Below are 22807 nucleotides of genomic sequence, written 5' to 3'. Positions count from 1 at the left end.
GTGACCCTGTGTCGTACTCCAGTGCCCTGCCAGCTACTTCCCCCTGGTGGAAGCAACACTACAGCTTCGGTGGTTAGGGTACTCGACTCGTAATCAAAAAGGTTGCCAGTTCAAGCCCCACCTCTGCCAGGTTGCCACTGTTGGGCCCTTGAGCAAGACCCTTAACCCTCGACTGCTCAAGTTGTACGCGGTCGTAATTGTTTAAATGCTTGTAATAAATGCTTTGGATATAAATGTATGATGTAAATGCACGGGCACCATTCTGGCGCGCAGGAGAGCTGAGGTAGACAGGACCGGTCAGAGCCAATGAAGAGAAAGCGCAGGACTCTCTCCTATGCGCACGTCTGTGGTTAAAGGCGGGTTCAACCCGGGTGTTGATGAAAAGGGCACCAGTAGTAGGTAGGGCCCCTACCTGCCCAGGCAGAGACAGTGAAACACAGGTAGACACAGGTAAATGCCATACGGCCAGCTCCCATCTGAAACCCCGCTGAGCTGAAGTGCTGAGAAGTTTAGTTGAGCTGAGGTCACTGTGGAGCAAAGCAGGTCTGGTGACGCAGCTAAAACACTTCTACTGCACATTTCAGTACTTATTTGCAGTTTAGGCTACCTCGATAAAGTGCAATCTGACATGTACACTTCTACATTTAATATTAAAAAGGATTAAAATGACAGGTAATGCAGTTTCAGAACTGAATGAAGGTGCAGGTGGAAATGAAAGCCTGAGAAAGAAAGGGTTTTTTTTCCTGACCAAGTTTCACTGACCTTCTGTTCCTTGTAACGGTGTACGTGTTCCTTGTAACGGTGTACGTGTACGTGCACTGAGCCTGCGGGTGGGGCTCGCCCTCTGCCCCCGAGACGCAAAGGCACCCAAACACCTGCGCTCGGCCTGTAGGCGGGGCCCATATCTGTGGCCTCCAACGAGTCAGCGTCAGCTCGAGCCACGCTGAGGCTTTAATTAGTCCGTAAGTGACGGTTACAGACCTCGGAGCCAGGCTTTAGTTAATGACTGTCGAGCGAGCGCTTGTAATTAGCCCTCGCGGCCCATGTGATTTGCCTGCCATCCACGGTTTACCCAGGCGCAGGCTTTATAATTAGTCAACGCAAACAACTGCATGGGAACCGGGGAGCTTCTGAAATTGCTTGAGCCAAACGCAGGAGAGAGGCCGACTACACAGACGGGCTTTGCCCTACAAATCCTCCGGTGTTTCAAAAAAAAAAGACAACGAATTACAATGAATTAAACAGCAACATTATATTATGTCGATTAATGATTTACGTTACAGGTGACAAACGAAAGCAACAAAACTGGAAAGCAAAATGGAAGGCGACAGATGGGTACGTAGAGGGCATCATAACCACAAACTCAGCTTTCAGTACGGCTTTACGAGGACAGCGGCGAACAATATTCAAGCGTGAATCGAGTTCCTTATCTGCTCACAGCAGATACTATTATACATGCTCAGGGGAGGCCTGCAGAACTACTGCTACACAACATAGCATCACTCCAGTATGCATTTGTGAACCTTTTCACCTAGAGAGAGAGAGATGATCGATCCAGTCTCTCCGTGGACGTTCTCCACGTGCACTTTGAGGTAGTCGGCTGTAGGGGGCGTGGCCATCAGCCCTCGGTCTCTCCGTGGACGTTCTCCATGTGCACTTTGAGGTAGTCGTTGCGGGTGAACTTCTTGTGGCACAGCGAGCACTCGGCCATGGGTCTGTTTGGGTTGTGGGTCAGCTTGTGTCTGATCAGCATCTTCTTCAAGCTAAACGACAGGTCACACACCTATCTCCCCACACACACACACACACACACAAGAAAAAGACAAGGTCTCACACACCTACAGCCAATCACTGGATAGAAAACAATAAAACACACACTTACGGCCAATCCAGAAAATGCAATGGGGTCTATAGCAATGAATAATCAGGAAAAAACATTTGTTTCCTTTTTATGGGCGTTTCTCCCAGATCTCAGAGCCTGAATGTGTTAGCACTGATAGCTAACACACCTGCTGCTGCAGTCTGCAGAAAGTCAGCCTGGTGGCTTTTTTTTGGGGGGGGGGGGGGGGGGGGGGTTAGTAGGGGAATGGGGACTGGTCTGGCACCTATTACGGCATCTGGATTAGATAATCCTCCCAGCACACAGCCACAGACCATGTGCACCAGGTGGGGACAGGACGTCGAGGCTTAACAAGTAGAAACGTGATCAAGGAAAGCGCTGCTCTGGTTCAGGATGCCCCCGTCTCGTGCGCAAGTCATGGTTGGCCTGACTGCTCGGCCCTTTGCTTAGTCATGGGGAGTATAATTTTATGGTGGTGCTTTCAAGTGTGTGGACCTTCTAGAAGAAGTTTCTATATTTCTGCAAAATAGGACGTGAAACACAATTGGATTCCCTAAGTAAAGAGAACCCAAACCATTGAGACCAGAATATTATACGTGGTCATTTATTCACAGAGGAGAATGATCCAGTATTACAGAAGTGTGAGTGGCACGAGTGGATGAACAGCTTCACCTCCGGAAGGCTGGTGGGTTTCCTCACATGTTGCATTCTTCCGCAACGCTTTCCTCGGATTAAGGTCAGGGGACTGACTTGGCCATCCCAAACCATTACTCTTCTTTAGCCGTTGTTTGGTAGAACGACCCGTGTGCTGAGGGTCGTCGTCTTGCTTCGTGACCCACTGAGATTCAGTTCCTGGACAGATGTCCCGACATCTGGCTCTAAAATTTGCTGGTATAACTCAGAAGTCCGTTGTTCCATCAATGACGGCTGGCTGCGCTGTCCCAGATGCAGTAAAACGGGCCCAAACCGCGACCCTACCACCGCGTACCAGAGATGGGGGGAAAAACGTTCTGTAAGCAGTTACGGTATGGACCCAGAAGGTGATTGGCTTGCCTTGCTGCACTCATCATGATCAAAAATGTCCACACCAGGGTGTCTACCTAGAAATGGGAAGGCCATCAGGAAGGGCCGGGACAGCCCTCGCTGTGGGAGCACAAGATGTGACCGACTTAAAGGTGTTTTGAGAATGAGAAACCATCACAGGAGAAGGGAACTGGCCTAGACGCGAAGGTGAGGTGGCGGACCTCAACTTCCGCTGACTCATCATAGTTGAAACTGGGTTCGTCGTTTCATACCAACTGCGGAAGCATTGGCCCTACACAGATGACATCACAGCCTTCCCAGAAGTGTAGGTGGAAGGTGGGATTTTCCAACGCGTATATGGTGTGCGTTGTTATTCCACACGAGTGCATGGGTGTACTTCCACACTGCAAACAGGCAGTGATGTTCTGTCCTCCCCCCAAACCCACAGCTGCTGCTCAGCGTTCTGTTGGGGGACGCCACCGTGCGAGTGGCCTGGAGTCACTCTGAAGTTACCCCGCGCTCTCCTGTGACCTCTCGGACTATTACGTGCCTTGCTCTTGGCGGGACCCCTCTTTGCCGACCCTTCCCAGGGAGGGTATAGTGGTCTTGAAGTTCCTCCATTCTTTATGCAGCCTGTCTGACTGCGGCCTGGTGGAGGCCAGACTCTTCAGAGGTGGTTTTGGAACTGTTTCCGGCCCGACGAGCATCAGCGGCTCCCTTTCTGCTGGACGTCCACAAGCACTTTGTGAAGATAAGACTCTGACAGATCTCTGGTCTTTAAATAAAACAGGGTGCACACTCACACCTAATTATAAACCCATTGAATAAAAACACCTGGCTAATTTCACCTTTAAATTGACTGCTAATCCTAGAGGCTTACATAATTTTGTAATATTGGATCCTTTTCCACAATAAAATAGTTTGTTTTTACCTCACGTTTAATTGGATTTTATCTTTATCGATTTGAGTACATATCTATTTTATGTGAAAATGATGCTGTTTTTAGAATATATATATATGCGCAGAAATAAAGATTTTAAAGTATTCACCAACATTCAAGCGCATAACTAGAGATAAAACAGAATCTTGAAAACTGTAACAAGAGTAGAAGCAAGCCAAAAAACACAGTTTCACTCCCAGATGCTCCCTACATTATAAAACGCATGCACACATACAACAAACCAAAGCCACTTTGAATAACAGAGCCAACCAAACAGAAAAGAACCAGTTGGGAAACATCAGCCAAGCCAAACACACACTCACTCACTCTCTCTCTCTCTCTCACACACTCACACACACACACACACACTTGGATCCCTCAGTTAGGCCATTAGCATGAATTGACAGTGCATTGAACACGCATACACTACACACTCCTCTCTCTCTACCCTCCCAAACACGTACAAAATATTTCTATTCGCAGTACAAAAATCATCCCACACCATCAATCATCTTCATACAGCAGATTAAAGTTTTGACAGAGGCTGTGGACATTGGAGCGAGGAGGGGGGCACACAGACACTGAGGAAGAACGGGTGGGGGAGCAGGAGGGGGAGGCAGCCATCCTCCTCACCCTGTCATCCTCAAACCCAAACACCCAGCACACAGACCATCTCCCCGCCATACACGGCTCACATTGGGGAGCTTTTCACGCCCATTATAGACCATACAGGAGTGTGCGCGCGCGAGTGGGAGAGAGACAGAGAGCGAGAGTGACTGAGAAAACCCGGCCGCCGTGAAAGGCTCCAAACGAAGGGAACCGAAGAAGAGGAGCGTCGAGACGAATCTGGAGGTTTTCAGCTCCCCGCGAAGGAGCTCTGAGAACAATTCTGGGTATAATTGGAGGCCGTTCCCAGACGGGTGCGCGAAGAGGCTAGAGAGGCCCGTCACCTCAGAGAAGAGAGCGAGACCGGAGGGAACGGCCCACCTCACTGGCTTATGGGTACAGGGATGAATAAAACCGCTGAACTGCAGGGAAAAACAGTCTGCTTCTGGCCTGCAGGCAAATCAAATAAAAAAACAGGATGTGTTTTTCATTTGGGTATGCCACTGAGATTGCCATATGTCCTTTCTTTCTCTCTGTCTGTGTGTGTGTGTGTGTGTGTGAGATAAAGAGAGAGGGGACGCTTCTTGAGTCGTCTGCCAAGAGTTTTCTTTCCTGTCTTTTGTCCATAGGGTTTTATTCTTTCAAATTCTGTGTTTGTGTATTCAAGAGATTTTTTAACTACTGCGTTTAACTTACCAGAAATTAGTTACTAGTGACAAGTAATGCTCCCCCCCCCCCCCCCGTTTCTTCCTCTCCAACCACCCTCCACCCCCCCCGTGACTCACGTAATTCTACATAAAACTGAACTCTCCATTACTGCGCCTGGGTTTGAAGGCTTTAGAGATGCATGCTGATCTAAGTGGTGCTGACTGATGCGGTCATTATAACGTGTTAGAATGGAATCAGCAGGGCTTGGACTGGACATAAGTTTGTGTTCCACCCTAGCACCACAGCCGTTTCCACGATGACGCTGACAAACTGATTAAAAAACGCAGTAGGCGGATGGGTGACCGAGTGAGGGAGAGATGCACTTCTTTACCATGAAAATCCAGGAGTTTTTAATACATTAAACACTTAAAATCTAATCCTGCATTTCAGGGATGTGAGCCAGTATGAAAACGCCCTACTTCGGGTTCTGGGGGTCCGGCACACAGCAACCCTTGCTGGAAAATACCAAGCAACACGTCGGCGTGTCTCCTCAGGAGCCGCCAAATGACAAACTCCATTCCTGCTGCTCTTACCCGTATAATTACGCAGCCTCTGCCCATCATCACTGATAAATATTTTAAAATGGGCGGCAGGCTGGTTCAGTGCTGAAATTCTCGTGATTGCTCAACCACTTCTTCCTTCCAAACATGCACCTTTTAATCTTGACTCTCTCTCTCTCTCCCTCTCCCTCTCTCTTTACAACGACAGCCTGTTTTAAACTGCCTTGCAGTGGTCAACTGGCTGAGTCCGTGACCCGGTGCCCAGAGACGATGTGGGGTTCAGGAGCTCTTTCGGCTCTCTGGCTGGGAAGCCTGGCCCAGCTGTGTCTGCGTTGTGTCCCCCGTCTTTGCGTGTGGTGGGACGGGGGCCGTCGAGATGCCTCCATACGCTTCAGAACGGCCCTGAGGCTGTCCTAGCGGACACCGTGCTTCCCTGGTCAGGCTGATGTGTCTCATCTGTACAGGAGAGCTCGCTCTACACATCTACAGCCCATCAAATGCAAGGGTCAGCACTGTGGGGTCCATCCCACTAGTATGAGCCACAGAAAAGAAAAAAGGAGAGAGAGAGAGAGAGAGAGAGAGCACTACTCCCATTCTTCAAGTCAGCTTGCTGCCCGCTCAGTGACACTGAAAACAAGGAGGCGTTGTGTTATTTTAATGGTGTAGGTTGGAGCCACACTGTTCCGACTGTGAGGTCCGGATTGTGCGTGTGCGTGCATGTGTGTGTGTGGAGGTCAGTGAGTGGTCAGTTTGTGCAGGGCGGTTTCAGCTTTGTGTCGCCTGGCTGGACATCCTTCCTGGCAGCTCCACTTTTCTCTCTCTCTCTCTCTCTCTCTCTCTCTCTCACACACACACACACACACACACACACACACACCAAACAAATAAGCAATTACACAAACACACAGAAGCAGTTTTTGCGACACGTCACAAAGCAGCTTTTACACAAACACACTTTCACACAGTTTTGCTCATCTCACAAATGCTTGCACACTTTCTCTTTGCACTCTCAGAAGTCTTCAGTACAAACATACGTACAAGAAACACGTTCCAACATACAATTTTAGGCCACTGATCAGATTCATTAAACTGTAGTGATCTATGGCAGCATGAGGGAGGGGTTAAACCCAGTCCTGACAGCAGAGGCAGGATGAGGGAGGGGTTAAACCCAGTCCTGACAGCAGAGGCAGGATGAGGGAGGGGTTAAACCCAGTCCTGACACCAGAGGCAGGATGAGGGAGGGGTTAAACCCAGTCCTGACACCAGAGGCAGGATGAGGGAGGGGTTAAACCCAGTCCTGACACCAGAGGCAGGATGAGGGAGGGGTTAAACCCAGTCCTGACACCAGAGGCAGGAAGAGTGCAGAGTTAAATGCAGCCTTGCCTTCAGAGCCAGGATTAGAGTAGCCCTGGTTTTAGTGGTTGGAGACAACCTGACCAGTTTCATACAGCACCTACAACCTACTGCACGCTCAGCTCCAAATGTAAGAGCCTGTGGGCTGTGGTAAGGGTGTGGGGGTGTGTGTGTGTGTGTGTGTGTGTGTGTGTGTGTGGTGCAGTACTAACGTCACATTGGAAGGGTTTCTCTCCAGTGTGTGTACGCATGTGTTCATCCAGACCTCGCTTCTGACTGAACGCCTTATTGCATTCTGTGCATTTATACGGCTTCTCCTGTAGACAGAGAGAGAAAAAACACCATTAATAAATCTAAAGTTTCCAAACACTAGGCCTGAATACCCTATTTCAGGCTTAAAATCACCCTGGTATTTATGAACAGGTTTCTGAATGCTTGTTCTAAAAAAAAAACAAAAAAAACCAAACAAACAAATGTCTTCATAAATGCATTAATGTTATTGCTATAATGTTGGTTAAATGTAATTCTCCCACATACAGAGTTAAAAGGCAAGGCTGGTTCTTCTGTTTGGCTGTATGCTGAAGACATTTAGGAAACCAGAAGATGAATACATGACAAGAGTCAGTCACTTTGAGTAAACTAATGGAATATGTGACAAAATACATTTAAAGGCAGGCATTCTGTAATATGTAGTGAAATGCATTTTCAGAACAAACTTCCCAATTCTACAGAAGATTAAACGAAACCAGATCCAACTCATTCGGATTTCACACTTTTACACTTTTCACAAATATTAAAAACAACAGCTCTATAAGCTTTTCCTGATGCAGTATGTAGTGGTGTACATTAGTAATGAGAACCAAAACAAGAACATGACTCCAGAATATTCCACGGATGTTCGAATATTAATGGACTGAACGAATAACCCAAATATATGCGAGACCAGACGTGTGTGTATATAAAAAGGCCAAAGTAAAAAATGCACATTCAGACAATAGAGCCATTGAATAATTTAGAAAGATTTCTGTAATCATTCAAACATGTGCGCACTGTCACTCACTAGTTTTGTTTTTTGTTTGTTCTGTGTTATTCACCAAGATATGTGCATGCACACACACACCCACATATTCAGTAATGTAAACAAATGAAGTGTCTTTTCGGGAAATGCACCTGGAACGGATTTTACAGAGGAAAGCGCAAAATCGCCCCCCAGTTCTTATAAGCATACAGATACACACCCGCTAGACACACACGTGTATCCAGACAACACCAGCTTTCATACACACACACACACACACACACAGCATTATCTTCTCCTCCGCACGTCTGTCAACATGGCAATCACCTGCATCAGAAACGTGGGTCCCAGCCCTGTCTGTATTTGTGGGGGAGTCTGTGTGTGCCAGGATGGTGGACACACACACACACACACACACACACACACACACACACACACACACACACACACACACACACACAGGGCGGCGCTTATGGGAACCGGTGGAAACAGGAAGCAAAGATCATGGGAAATGGAGTTATCTTATGGGCAGGACACAATGGAGTGACACATATGGAACGTGCAAGGTGCCCAAGTGTGCGTATCTGCATGCTAAGGGTGTGTGTAATTGGGCGGGGCCCTCTGAGCCGTCTGGGGGGAGGGCCACCCCAACGGGGTGCATGGGCCGTATGGCACACAAACGCGCGCTGGGTCTCGGCTCATGGAGAACCGCACAAGCGCCGGCGCGCGGTGAGGGAGAACCCACAACGCACTCGGGTGAGTCATCCATCTGCAGCAGCCATCCTGCTCTCCTGGCACCGGCCCCCAGTCATGGAGCCAAGCTGAGCCTGTCCGTCCAGCCAGGTCAGATGCAGCATGCGGCCCAGGAGGCGAGGGAAGGAACGCCAAGTCCTTCTGGTGTAAAGATTACATCCCAAGTCACGCTGCGAGGGGGAACACGTTCTGCACCCGCAGCTGCAGTAGAAAGCCAGGCACTGCCACGCAGCGAAGAAATTAATAAATTAGTAACGAAGCGTTAACATTCGGTAATAAACGAACTTTTAAGAGAAGACGGAAGGCTCGTGTTTTCTATGACTAATCGTATCGTCTCTTTCATGATGACCTCGCTGGTGCGCCGTGTGTCTTCTGCGTGACGGAGAGGCTGGCCTGGACGCTCATGCTCCACGGGTGGGTTATCGGGCCGGGGCTGCCCACTGCTCCCAGTGAGCCGCTACGCCCTTACGAACACCACCTTCATTACTTGTACCTCATGCAACCTCACAGCAAAGGATACACACGCACATGCGCATGTCTTGCACAGAACAGTATTTCTGGAGCTACATACTACCATGTCTAGTTATAGCCCAGTTCTTATGTTCAGAAACCCAAATCTAGTTGTGTTTCCCTGTTTCCAAGAGAGTGGCATTTCAACCATGTACTTATGCGCTCCAACAAAATGCGCACATAACGGCAGAACGTTGTTGTCATAAGTTTATGGCGACTTTTTCTACGTCAACAAAAGATGACGCGTTTTGTGTGTGAGTGTGTGTGCACGCGCACGAGAGATGCGAGGTAATATTAAGCAGTTAGTAACTGTCAGTATGATGTATTGATGCAAGGCAGAGTGTAACGAGAAAGTGTTGGGCGGGTCTGTGGCGTAGCAAACGCATCCAACTTTCCTTCCCCAGGTTCCCATCCAGCGAGCCGTGGAAAAAGTGGCTTCCCATAAAATGAGGATAAAAGCAGCAAGCGTCCAGCTGCGCAGGTTGGGACCTACATGCAACGTTGGGCCCCGGGGAATCTGGCGGCACCGCCCAGGCTATCAGTTCTGGAGTACGGCACCAAAACGCTGGCAACCATCAGCAGCCCAGTTGGAAGCACCTGGCTCAGTTCTATTCGCTGCTGCACAATTAGCAACGCGTCTATGGTGGAAAACGCTCAAACTCTTCTCATGTCTTTTTTGAATTTACTTCATCTGTAAACCTCCGGCCTGCAAGTAGTCTGTGACTGGAGAGGTATCAGCAAAGCCTATGGTCTGCACGTCAGGGCTGTGAACCTCTGGTCTTCCATGCTGGGCGTACTGCTGGAGAGGCACTCTACAGGCTTCCGAGTTTGGCGGCCAGGTCGGCTCTGGGATACATCCGTTTGAGAAGCCCTCGAGTATGTAACGTTTAGGTCGGAGTGACCCTTTGATTGGTGGACAGTCTTAAGCTCACTAGTCTCTTGTGGACCAGATGGAGGGGACAGGGGGACAGTGGGACCCCCCCCCCCAGACAGAAGGGACGTGTACAAACGTCTTTCTGCAAAAGGAAAAATCATTGTCTTTAATCCTGGAACCCATACCATTATAATGCTTTGTGACGTGTTGCAAAAAGCGCCAAATACATTTGATGACTTTAATCCCAACAATGTGTCTTTTGATACGAAATACAAAATCTGATACCGCTGATGCGTGGATCAGTTCTGTGGGATTATTTTGTCACGTTGTCTACAAATCGATTTAAAAATGACTAGCAAGATGCTAAACTATTGTCATGCTGAAGATGCATAAGAATATTCCTGCCCATTTTCAAACTACAGCTGGATTGGGTATTACTTCCCTAAATCCATGCATCTTGCATCCCAAAATGGATTCCATTGAATCTGGGCTAAAACCACTGATGCCGGGATTATGTCCCACCCCCATCATGGCTGAGTAAAGCAATTTTAGACAAGGACGTTCATATCGAAGCACGTACTTTACTTGGGTCAGGGGTGGAGGAGTGGCCATTTATGTTAAAAGTAAGCATCAGGTAACAGTGTTGCTTCCATGGCTATTAGTATGTAATTCAAATGGGTGGCTTTGGATGCGGTGGTTGCCAAATCTCTCCAGCGTTACAGAAGGAGCCTCAGCTCATAGTGATGCCGATTTTGTCTTCCAGAAAATAAAATGAAACTGCCTCGGTGTGAGACTGGTATCTGGACCAGACCAAACGAAGTATCCCGATAAACCATCATTATTCAAAATTACAGATTCCTCCAACAGATAAGACTGCCTCTGTTTTCAAAAATATTAGATATGTTGTTGCTAGTTAGATAGTGGCAACATACAGAAATGTTGCCATGTGTAGTCATTGGATAAAATGTTAAGCATTTTGTTGAGCAAATTTTCATCTTTTAAATTTGATAGGCAGAGGATATAATCATATGCCTGATGCTGACTATTCGTGGAAATAGTTTTATGACACTACCCGTAGTTCTCTCAGACCTAGCTAGAATAGACAAAGTTTTATGCTCAAACTTGTTTTTGAGTATTGAAAAAACAAGAACAAATTGATAAATTCAAAGAAAAAGGTCACCAAACCTTCTCTCACTCGAAAGAGCGACATGGTATCTACAGACTAACGTCTTGGTTCAGTATCCGGTCTTTCTCTGACATTTAAGCATCATATTTTTAAACTGGCAAAGAAAGCGAAGATGAAACTAGGATTTTATTTTAGAAATAAGCCTCTTTGAATCTTGAAGTTAAAAATAAAATAGTTTCGGCTGCCTTGTTACCAGCAGTCGATTATGGAGATGTTATTTCTATGCAAACACCTTCGTATTACATACACACATTAGATGCTGCTCAACACAGTACCTTAAGATTCATTACAGTCAGCTGATCACCCACTACTGTGTTGTTTATGAAAGAACAGCTTGGTCTTCATAATCCATCATAGGTAAATCCACTGGTATATTTTAATTTATAGCTCTATACTTTCATTACTCCCACCCCCTTATTTGTGTACAGGCTTAATGAAGCATAGTGGTCCTCGTGGCAGGAGATGAGCGTTTCCAAAGACCTGGGCATGCTTCACACACATGCACGGTGTTGGGGTTGGGGGTTGTACGGAAAAGCAAAAATACAGAAAAACAAATAAATCAAATTTCCATACACTGCAGCATTTCCAATGTCCACAATGGGACAACTCATGCAGAGAGAGGGTAAGAGAGAAGGACAGACAGGGAGAGACAGAGACTGCGTCCACGTGTCTGCCATTGTGTCTTACCCGGGTGTGGGTACGTATGTGCATCTTCAACCCATCATTCTTGCTGAAGGCTTTGTCACAGTAAGGGCACTGATAAGGGCGTTCCCCTAAACAACACAGACAAAACAAAAGTCACCACCACCATCACGACGATGACAACATTGGAACATCCTTTCCAGTCGAGGCAGCGCGTAACGATGGCGCACGCTGACCCACAGACACGCAGTTACAGTAGGTTGGACTGAAACCAAACGGCCGTGATGGGGCTGAAGTCAGGAAGAAGGGTTGTTCTTTCCCTCTGCGTGCATGGCCAGATCAAAGCCACAGGAATAGCTGAGGAAAAAGGCACTCCGAGGTCCTCCGGGGAATAACCGCTGCGGTGAGAGCCAAGCCTTGAAATTGTCTGGAGATTCTATTTAAGATTCCACGGCTTCCAGCGTGACATCACGGATTCTGTGGCATTCTGTTCCACTAGAATCGGATTCTACAATGCCCCCCACCCCCACGGCTGTGTGCGAGGCTGGACCGGTTGGGACGTGGGAGATTGGATGGCCACTTTAGTGCTGAAAGTATTCGGCGCATGAGAAAACTCCTGCACTTGGGCCTGCTGACAAAAACCGATCTTACGACGCGCGTGTCCGGCCAGGCCTCACACCAGTGCGTCTGCACTTTCAGCATGCTGACTTGGAGCAGAACTACAGATAACAGAAAGGGCCACTACACTGTTGCGAACACTTATTCATTCACCTACAGCAAATACACTCTATGGTCATTCTGCCATAACCGAACTGGGTTTTCAGTGCATCTAGGACACTTGTATGTATAAGCAATGTTGATGCAGGTTCAAAGGTAATAGAGGGCATGTGGAATTAAATGGTGAAGGCCATGGAGTGTGCATGAGAACAGTACACACACCTACACAGATCCAGACCCACAGGCATGCCCATGGACAAATTTACTGCACTCCTTTCAGGGCAATAAATAAAGGAGGAGATTTAGAGAGCAAAGCTTGCAAAGTATAAATTTTAAGCTGGCTTATTCCCTAAAGAACATGTGGTTCAGTATAGCAGAGGGTATAAAACAAGATGTTTTCCTCTTGCATTCTAAACGCAGCTCTGCTCCTGCACAGTATTTTAACCTTGCATTTAAAACACATACACATATGTAACCGGGGCAGAGCCTCTTTCTGTGCGTCCCATAGCCAACAGCTCTGCCCTCTCAGCTACTCAACTCCTTTTCTCCAATCTTCCAGATCTTAACCTTGTTTGACCCAAGTTGGGTGGGGTCACTGAGGCCCCTCCCCACTGCAGGTTCCAAGTCTCACCGCTCCGACCGCTAGAGATGCTATCAGTGTGAGCTCGACGGGGCTGACAAAGAGGAGTGACGAGTCTGTCAGTCACAGGCAGGGCAGCCACGTGGAGCTGCTTTAGCGTCAGCCGATCTGGGGAGCAGATCGCAGCAGGCAGCCCGGCTCAGAGCTCTGGAGGCCCGGGCTGCGCCGGAGCTCAGCTCACATGCCGGCGGAGGTGCAGCACCCTGCTGAAAGTGGGACGGTCCGCATGTCCTGACAAGCGACGTTCCTGACCAATTGGACAGCAGACAACTTGGTCTTCAGAACTTCACTGGCTTAGGGCAGTTTGAGGGGATGCTCAGATTCAAATTCTCTCATTACTTATAAAAAAAAAAATAAAAATAAAAAAAAAAAGACACAAAGCGTATGCAAGTCCTGTTGGCTGTGGGACTCTGAGCACCCCATCTCTTAGGAAAGGACATGCAGCCAAAGCTGACTCTCTATGAACTCATCTGCAAGGGTTGATGCACAAACAGAAAGGCTAACGATACCAACATCAGCGTCCATCAGCGTGACCCAACATTTGCTCAACACCAACACGCTCAACGCCAACACGCCTCTATTAACTTGCTGCAACTCGCTAATGTCTTCATTAGCGATTAGTGAGCATGTCCGCGTGAGGGTTCAGAGTATTCGCCTGGCGTGCATGGACTCTTCGACACCTGGTGTGGTGAGCGTAGCGCGAACTGGCCTGCGAACCAGGTGTGCACGTCCTGGTACGAGCTCCCCTGCCGCCTCCGTTCGTCACAGCTAGGAGGCAGCGAGGATGCTGGGCCCCTGAAACGAAGCCTCATTCCAATTTCCTTTTCTGGGTCTGCTGGAGGAAGAACGGCTCCCTGCGGGATAAGGAACGCGCCAGGCAACTGGGACGGCTCCTCAAGGAAAATGGCAAACGTGCGACTTAATAAGATGCGGCCTTTAGCAGGATACAAAGTGCTCAGGGCGTCTGTGTGTGTGTTCACGCACGTGTTTACATAAGAGATGACTGTGTGGTGATCTGACTTCTAACTCGCATTAGTGTAACTTAAGGGACTAAAAAAAAAACAAAAAAACAGTTGTTTAATTAGATAAAGATGGTAAGATTGCTGGGGCTGCTTCTTCACTTGTCCTGCGAGTAATAAGGTTAATTAGCTCCGCTTCAGGGGACTTAACAGGCCGAGATCCTCATTTAGTTGGAGATTGCCCTCCAGGCGTGTCTGTGGTGTCAGTGATGCAGCGCCGTGTTGCTTTAAAATGGGAGCTCCCTATCCTGTTCCCTCACTCCTACCTCTGCTGAGAGCCCTTCACTTCCTCACGGACAGGAACGCTGCCGTCTCGGCTGCACATCGTTACAGTGAAGCTCGCCGTGATCTCCACGTCAACTGCAAGCTTCTGGGCCGCCATTGCCTTCTGGGTCAGTAAGGAGCTCCGTTAGATCCTGGCCACTATCCCCAACTGGAGCAGAATGCGCCTCGACCCCTTTAGCGAGCTATAAACCAGCACTACACTCCTGACGGATCCACTGCTCTCGCTCTCGCGATAACACGCCGTTGACAAACAAGCCAACCGAAACTCCAGATGTGGTGTGTGACCAGCCATGGATCTAGTTCAGGCTTTTACCCTCTGAACCGGCTCTGTGGAAGACGGAGAGCCAGGCCAACCGAGACGCCGTGCCGCAGTGAATTCTGGGACTGTGGAGGAACCTGGCTGCGTTGCACGGCTCGTAAAAGATGACGAATATATAAACTGCTTTAGGAGGAATTCACAGTGGTAGAAAGATGAAAGTTCTGTCCAGACATACTTTCGTTGCTGCTGAGCTCTACTGCTTGGCTATAGAGTAGGCCAGTTGGTGCTGGTAGCCCATCTGCTTTGGGCTCCCAGTGATCTTCCGGACGGGGCAACGGTTAAGCCCATGCTTGACTGACAAGACGAAAAGGCACCAGACCGTAGGACCACATTCCAAAGGACGGTGCATTCTTATAGCTTAACTTGACTTGTAGTCTAGTTAATTTACCCAAACCAGTCCGACAGTTTCAGCTGGATGCAGTTATAATGGGATTTTCATCTTTTGTTGTTTTGATTTAGCCTAGCTGCTACGGGATTAACATAAGAGATGCCTGATGTGTATTCTTTTGTTCATGTGTGCGTCTGTATACAGAAATAGAGGGGCTAATTGATTTAACATGCTCTGTAACAGGACACCGTGTGTGTGCGCGACCCCTGGGTGTCTCCCTTTAGCCCCAGCTATCCCCACTGGCCCCTAAATCCCCCCCAGCCAGCCAATCGGTGTGTGTGTGTGGTGCATGGATGACTGTCCCCACTTCATGATTTGCCTGCCAAGAGTTTGTTTGGGGTTACTTGGAGAACTGTGGAGCACTTTAGCTTTAGTCTGAGATACATTAGTCCTGGCTTTCCTATTTCAGTCAGACACGTGCAGGCGCGCACACACACACACACAAAATCAGAATAGAGAAGCCATGCAGCATTGGCCTGACTGGGCCGATAAGCGGCTGCCTCTGGACCTGCTTGCTGAGAGTCTGTACTGCCTCTCAGTGCTTAGGGAGAGAAGGCCTAATCTGCCTGTCCTTCACATACACACACAGAGTTCTGTGCCGCTCAACAATTTTTAAAGCATCACGTCATCAGTATGTAAATGAGCCTGTACAGGATGCTGAGGTGCGTGAGCTCCCCCTGTCCCCAGTGCTCTTCTTGGCCATCCTCTTAAACGTGGCTCACTCCCGGGGCAAGGCACAGCGTGCTCACTACGACCACGCAGCAGCACAAACACGGGGGAGCCGTTAACCATCTTCACCCAGGACATCTCCAGTTCTCGTCCAACCGAGCAATACAGAACGGTCAGAAGATGAAACCAAGAAGCGCATCCTGAGCAAGAGTGTGTGTGTGTGTGTGTGTGTGTGTGTGTGTGTGTGTGTGTGTGCGCGCGCGCACACACACACAGAAAACTACTTAGGAAGATACAGATTCCTGCAGAGAGCTTTTCCACAGCAATTACCTGTCTCACACACACAGGACAGATGCACCTGTGCGCACGCACACACACACACACACACACACACACACACAACTTCGTATCTAAAACTGAATTCATATGTGGAAGATCCTCAACTGCTCTAATATTTCATATTGATACACTATCTCATATGGATGCCATAAAGTGAGCCTTCAGGACCGCAGCCTTGACATCTTATATCTTAGTCTCCTATTTATGTCTTTGCCTCGGAGGATTTATAAAACCGTTCAGCGCATGAAACCATTTGTCAGGAAAAAGAAACATTTGCAGAATGTGAAGGATGACTTGTGTTTATACAGGTCCTTGCTCAGCCAGTGTTTGTGCTTTCCAGACATATTAGAAATATGAATGATCAGCATATTCTCCACATCTTATTAATCTGATAAAGGCATGGCAAGGTAAAGAAAAGGGGAAAAAGTTACTCTTGATGTACTTTTACTGAAGATGGGAGTAATTACCATTGTGGTATAATCCAGACACACACAACCACCCACACCCCTGTCCTACAATGGGTCCTTCAGTCTTATATTTGGAAAAATCAAATCCCAGGAAAGCACTTGAACCTTGGTGGTTTCCCAACCATGAAACAACCCATGAGGTTATTCAGTGTCTGCATTCTGTGTTTCCTTCAGGTCCTCCTGCTCAGATGACCTCTTAGCCAGCTACAGTCCTGCTGTGTGACATACTATTGCATGCGTGTACATACACCCACACTACACTGCTCTATAACAAATTCCGGACCCAGACAAGAAACACAAGTGCACATACACACACCCAGTTCTCCTGTTTCCTACTGCTTAACACATGCACACGAATGCGAATATTCATGCACACGCACGCACACACACACACCCCCACCCCTTATGACGTAGTGCCGGACCTGGGCTGATAAACAAAACACTCATTCACTCTTCCAGTCTCTGAGCTGTCTGAACGGGCATTTCCAGGGGGGTTTAAACAGGGAATGTCCGTGAGCGGGCCAGCTTGCTACTCCACATTCACCGTCTCCAGGGAGTACCATTTGGTGCTGATCTGAAAACAGTTTCATCACAGCCTAAAAGCAGGTGCGTTACGGCTGCTTCTCGTGCTCGTGCTCGCGCTGGCCAGTCGGAGTGGACCGTGGGCACGTGTGCTCAGTGGCGCGAGTGGGAGAGAAGACTCTCTCGCACATATAAGGGAAGTCACGTGTCAAAACAGGAAATCCCGCATCTGGCCACGATGCATCTACTCAAAACGACACAGGTTTGCACGTGAAACCTTAAACGGCGACAGTCTTCTGCAATTCTGACCCATTTCGTTTCTGAGATTCATCACCGAGGGGGATTTCGGTGAACGCGCTTCGGAACACATTCTTTTGGAATGAAGACAAACATACGTGGCACTTCTGTTACTATCGTGGGTCCCCCGCCGGTCAGATTCTGAAACAGTCCTGACCTACAGTTTGACCCTTAACACATAAAAGTAAATCCATGCCGTTCACGTGACCAGTGCCATGCTGAGTCCTCCAGTCGTTTGTGGCCTTGAGCACACAGCATGCAAAATCTTCAGTGAGCATCTCACCGCGGGCTAGCTAGAGAAGTGGACTTGAAGGATTAGCTTAGCTTTAAGCTCTCACTGAGCGGTGGCTAAAAACAAACGGACAAACAGCGAAACGCCACACACACAAAGTTTCTTTTGTAGGGAGATGAAACGCATGCTTGGGGATTAACCTCTTCTGCGCTGAGGGTACGGTGGCCGTCCAGAGCTCGCACTGCACTGAGGACTATGGAGCCTCCATAAAGAGCACGCGTTTTATAGGGTTCTCCCAAACTCAATACGGAAGATTTTTGGGAAACATCTGTTTAACCCATGGAGTCGGTTATTTACTGGAGTTCTAAGGGAGGGAAGGAGACTATGGCGACACAGTGGGTGAAACATAGCCTTTTCAAAAGTGCTTCTAGACAGCAGTTAGGAAAGAGGAGAGAATGTTGATATATGCTTAACTGCTTTGGGAAAAGAAAAAAAGTCATCCAAATAAAATATTATAAAAACTTTTATAAAGAATGAAAGTGATGGGGAGGAAGAGAGAGAGGGTGGGGGGCGCAGTGTAAGAGTCAGGGAGTGGCTGAGAGAGAGAGAGAGAGAGAGAGAGAGAGGGGGAAGAGCAACACGAATAAGTGAAAGGGAGTCTGAGCTAGAGAACCGGGCCAGATTTACAGGCAACGGGGGTCAGAGGTCATGTTGCTGGTTGCCTTCTTGGAGTGCTCCTTTCTTTCCCTCTTTTTTCTCCCCGGCGCTCTTTTCTTCTCCCGAGGTGCATCCCTCGTTCCCACCCCTCCCTCCACATTCCCCAGCAGCCCTCACTGCTCAGCCGAGTTGCTGCACTCCAAACAGCGCAGAGCGCGCACCCTCACACGGAGAGTCCACCGTGCTCGTTACCGCGGTGGCACTCATTTCTACAGCAGAAGAGCTCGTGTGTTGATATGTATGCATACGTGTGTGTGTGTGTGTGTGTGTGTGTGTATCTGAAGGGCCGTTGTGTTAATCTTGGGTGGGCAATGTTAGCTCACAGACAAAGAGCCTCGAGGCTCACAAAAAAAAAAAACCCAGAATGTGTCTGATGTAGCTCATTAAATCTGTCTGCAGTAGTCAGACAGAAGAACTCAGGCACACAGCTACAATCGGCACTCACTCACACACACACACAGCAGAACAAAGGCATTGTCAACACCACATCTCAAACTGAACTCATTTTATCAACGGCTTCAAATTAAAAGATCATTCCATCTACTGGTCACGCCAGATATGTCTGATGTGCGTCGTACAAAAAGCCAACAGGGAGACTCGTCTGCAGCGGGGCTTCCATGATGGAGAGGGATCGGGGTTTGAAGCCACGCTTAATATGGAATATTCTTCTTAGTCTCAATATGGAATATTCCCCTTAATCTTAATATGTTTCAAGGAAACACAGTGAGGGAGTTTAAAAGGTTGGCCAAAGGAAATGGCTCCTCTTAGGAAGAGCATGACGCAGAACATTTGAGAGAAATCTGTCTCTCCCTGTGTGGATCATTTACCAGGTTACGTGAGGTTATTTGACGAAATCTGAAACGAGACTTAAAAGCAGCACTGGCAGAGGCAAGGGAAGGAGTTTTAATTTTGTGTGAAGATATGTGCACAAACGTGTGTGTGGGTGTTGTTTGTGTGGGGCCTTCACTACAGAATGTTGTTATGGAAGCACCCAGGAATGTGTGTGCCTCTCTATTCTAGAGAGCCTGTTATTCCATCAGCAATGGGAAACGCGCAGGACGGCAGCGCTCCGTGTGTCCCTCTATTAGGGAGCTACACACACACACACACACACACACACACACACACACACACACACACACACACACACACACACACACACACACACACACTCTCTGGAAGATGTGAAGCAAAAACAAAAAGTGAGAGGACTTGGACCCACAAACACACCAGGGATGGAAGATACTGGGCTGTCTGAAGTTGTGGGCATATCAATAATCTCAGTGTTTATGCACAGATTGAGCATGTCTGTGGAACGCTGGACTTGGAGGCAGGAACGGGGCAAACCATTTTGCGGGGGGGGGGGGGGGTGAGAGAGAGCCCTGCATGTGGGTAAAGCCATGTTTGCTCGGATGGGGGGGGGGGGGGGGTACTGACCTGTGTGGCTGCGGATATGAACTCTGAGGGTTCCGTTACTGGCGAACTTCTGACCGCAGTACGGACAGATTTTCTCCTTCTCCCCCGTGTGTGTCTGCCAGACAAACAGAGAAGTGGTGAAGGAGAAAAACAGACTGGTTCGCCCCGCAGACGGGGGTATGGCCGGCCAGCCCGGTGCTCACACAGGCGAGCGAATCCCTGGGGCCGACCGACAACACACTGCTGGCACACTAGCACGGAGACAGGACAGAAGTAAGGTGCAGGCATCAATGCCCCCCCACCCCACCACCACTTTGCCCACATCAAGTGCTCCTTTGCTCTCTTCCTTCCCTTAGCCAGTCTGTTCCTCTCCCACTCCATCTCCGCTTCCAACCCGCCCTCCACCTCCCCCAACCTTACTTCCACACCTCCAGCTTCCTCCCTCCCCTCACCCCCAACCTCTCCCTGCTCCCTCAGACCGGCTGATGCTCCCAATCTCTCGTCATCGCACGCGCACAAGCAGAACCAAGTCATCTCCAAAATGTCGCCATCCATCCCAGACGCACGCTCCCCCTCTTCACGCGTCCGACAACAAACAATAATCGGTCCGTTCATAATCTGCCCGATTCCTTCGTCTCCGTCGCAAAGTCCAGCTGTGGGAGCTCATCTGGAGGAGATCTCACTACTCATTATGGTCAAATCGCTCCATCCATCTTCGCTCCAATAAGCCCCCACATGCAGTTACATAAACACCCCGCCCAACACACCAGATGCTTGTGTGCAGTTTTATGTGCAGTTGTGTTTGAACAATAGAAAGGGAAGCGGCACTGATGACAGACACCACGGAGAAACACTTAAAGCACTCACACACCACTTACAAAATGTACACCAGCCCCTTCTAACATTATAGTACACCAACATCTTACTCACACTCTCATTGACAACTTAGTGTGTGTGTGTGTGTGTGTGTGTGTGTGTGCAATGACATATTAAGCATTTAACAACGGATAAGATACAGATGGAGAATGACTAAATCACCCATCAGTACAACCGGCACACACACACCGACCCCGGCTTGTCCTACCAATGCCACCAACAGACCTGTAGAACTGAGACCCAAGAAGGAACACAAAAAATAACCTTTTCCTGACTGCAGTGGTTTTGACTGTGGGGGGGGAGGGGGGGACATATCAATATGGCCTCACGTTTCATCCCTATCTAATATAGGATTTCCAAACCACTGCTCCATCATTTCTTTAATCCAATTACAATTTAAAATTACTTCATGACTCAATTAATATTTTATCATTTGATACCCAAGATGTCGTCTGCTGATTCTAATCTTTGAAGAATTCTACTCAATAGACAGGACCAATAAATGCAGCAAAGGATCTAAAGGAACCTTTTCTTACTAAACAGCCGAGTATCCGAAACATCTGAATTGTTTTGTACTTCTTAGGAGGCGGAGAAATGAACTCGCAGTATACTTTCAGAAGCATGTTCATCTCAAACGGATTCCTCAATCCTCCAATTAAGTGCAGGATAAGCGCAATGAGGTGCACATTTGCATGCTATGAAATGAAAGGCCGCCTGGCGCGCGCGTGTGTGTGTGTGTGGGCGTGAAGAGATTATTTCAGCGTGGAGGGGCTGGTAACGCCACCAAACCACTGCTGTCTTCCACCCATATTCACTCCTCCGCTGCCTGTCCACCCCACATGATCCAGCCACCCCTGGGGCTTGGCTTTCGGGAGGCCGCCTGCCTTGCTGCGTTTCGTCCTCTGCCGTGGAAGGCCGTCGCCCCGGGTTTTAGCGACAGACAGAAGGGGCGCGGCCAGCGGGGTTCTGCTACTGGAGCCAATTTCAGTCATAACGCTTCACAGAGAGCCGTATACCGGTCCGGTGCCCACTACTGCACGTCGCTCGACCGCAGATCAACGGATCGGGCAGGTCCCCCAAGTCTCTCTTTTCCCCTTAAGCTTTCAGACCTCAGATCACCTTTGACCTCTGTACATCAAGTCACACGCGAGCTGCCGTGCACGTAAAAACGGAACGACCTGCCGACTGAAGTCGGCGCCGCTGACCGAACCGTTCTACCCAGTTGGTCTGAGAAGACCTGTGCGTACCTTCTTGTGGCTCTTGAGCACGGACGGCGTGACGAAGGCCTTCTCACACAGGTCGCACTTGTACTTCTTGTGGCCGTCGTGCACCACCTGGATGTGCACGTTCAGCGTGTCCTTCCGCTTGAAGGTGGCATCGCACTGGTCGCACTTGAACGTCCTCTCGCCTGGCGAGAGGGAGAGAGGGAGAGAGAGAGATCAGCAGGGACGTCTGCGCTCCGTCTCCTGACTACACAATGGCCTGGCGGGTGCCTTTGTCTGGCCGTCTGGAAGCTCCTTGGCGGAGACAGTCGCTCGCCGCATTGCCGCCCCGACACACCGTCTGGCGGAGGAAAGCGCGCCGTTATTCTCCCTTTCTCTTTCTGAACGCTATTCTTCGGCTTCAGCGGCCAACGTGGCGTGGGCGTCCGCGCTCGTGTCGGTCAAAGACGGCGGGGGCGGGAGGAGACGGAGCGGCGAAGTCGTGCAGGTCGGCCTGCTGCTCTCCGTCCGTCACCTCCACCCGCGGCTCGTCCTTCGGACCTACGTGTCTCCATCACCACCCCCCCCCCGCCCCCACAACGAGAACAGCCAACACTGTTTCAGGAACACACAGGAACTTTGGTTTGGAATTCTCTCTTGCTCCATAGCGCGTTTCCTAATGCAAGCGCTGATCTGGGACCAGGTCCATTTCGGGAATAAACCTGTGCCCAGTAGTACATGAACTCTCA

The 22807-nt window shown here is 49.0% G+C and overlaps 1 protein-coding gene across 5 annotated transcripts in view; it reads right to left on the bottom strand.

Annotated features, from left to right (window-relative positions):
- Window positions 1–1237: 1237 nt before the first annotated feature.
- Window positions 1238–22807, bottom strand: part of prdm5 (PR domain containing 5) — a 34050-nt gene continuing 12480 nt past the window's right edge. For 2 of the 5 annotated variants that reach the window (XM_081704779.1, XM_035521161.2), the window contains 5 exons: window positions 22104–22264; window positions 20002–20095; window positions 11999–12084; window positions 7183–7287; window positions 1238–1783 (listed from right to left, as the gene is read on the bottom strand). In XM_081704779.1, the coding sequence (XP_081560905.1) occupies window positions 1619–1783; window positions 7183–7287; window positions 11999–12084; window positions 20002–20095; window positions 22104–22264 (611 nt within the window). In that variant the 3' untranslated portion in view covers window positions 1238–1618. Of the gene's footprint in view, window positions 1784–7180; window positions 7288–11998; window positions 12085–20001; window positions 20096–22103; window positions 22265–22807 lie in introns of those variants that run through there. The other 3 variants (XR_014119242.1, XM_081704780.1, XM_081704781.1) reach the window with 3 other exon arrangements.

This window comes from Electrophorus electricus, chromosome 21 (genome assembly GCF_041902795.1).
Source record: "Electrophorus electricus isolate QZ-2024a chromosome 21, ASM4190279v1, whole genome shotgun sequence".
NCBI classification, from domain to species: Eukaryota; Metazoa; Chordata; class Actinopteri; order Gymnotiformes; family Gymnotidae; genus Electrophorus; species Electrophorus electricus.
This window is presented reverse-complemented; position numbering and strand designations above follow the sequence as displayed.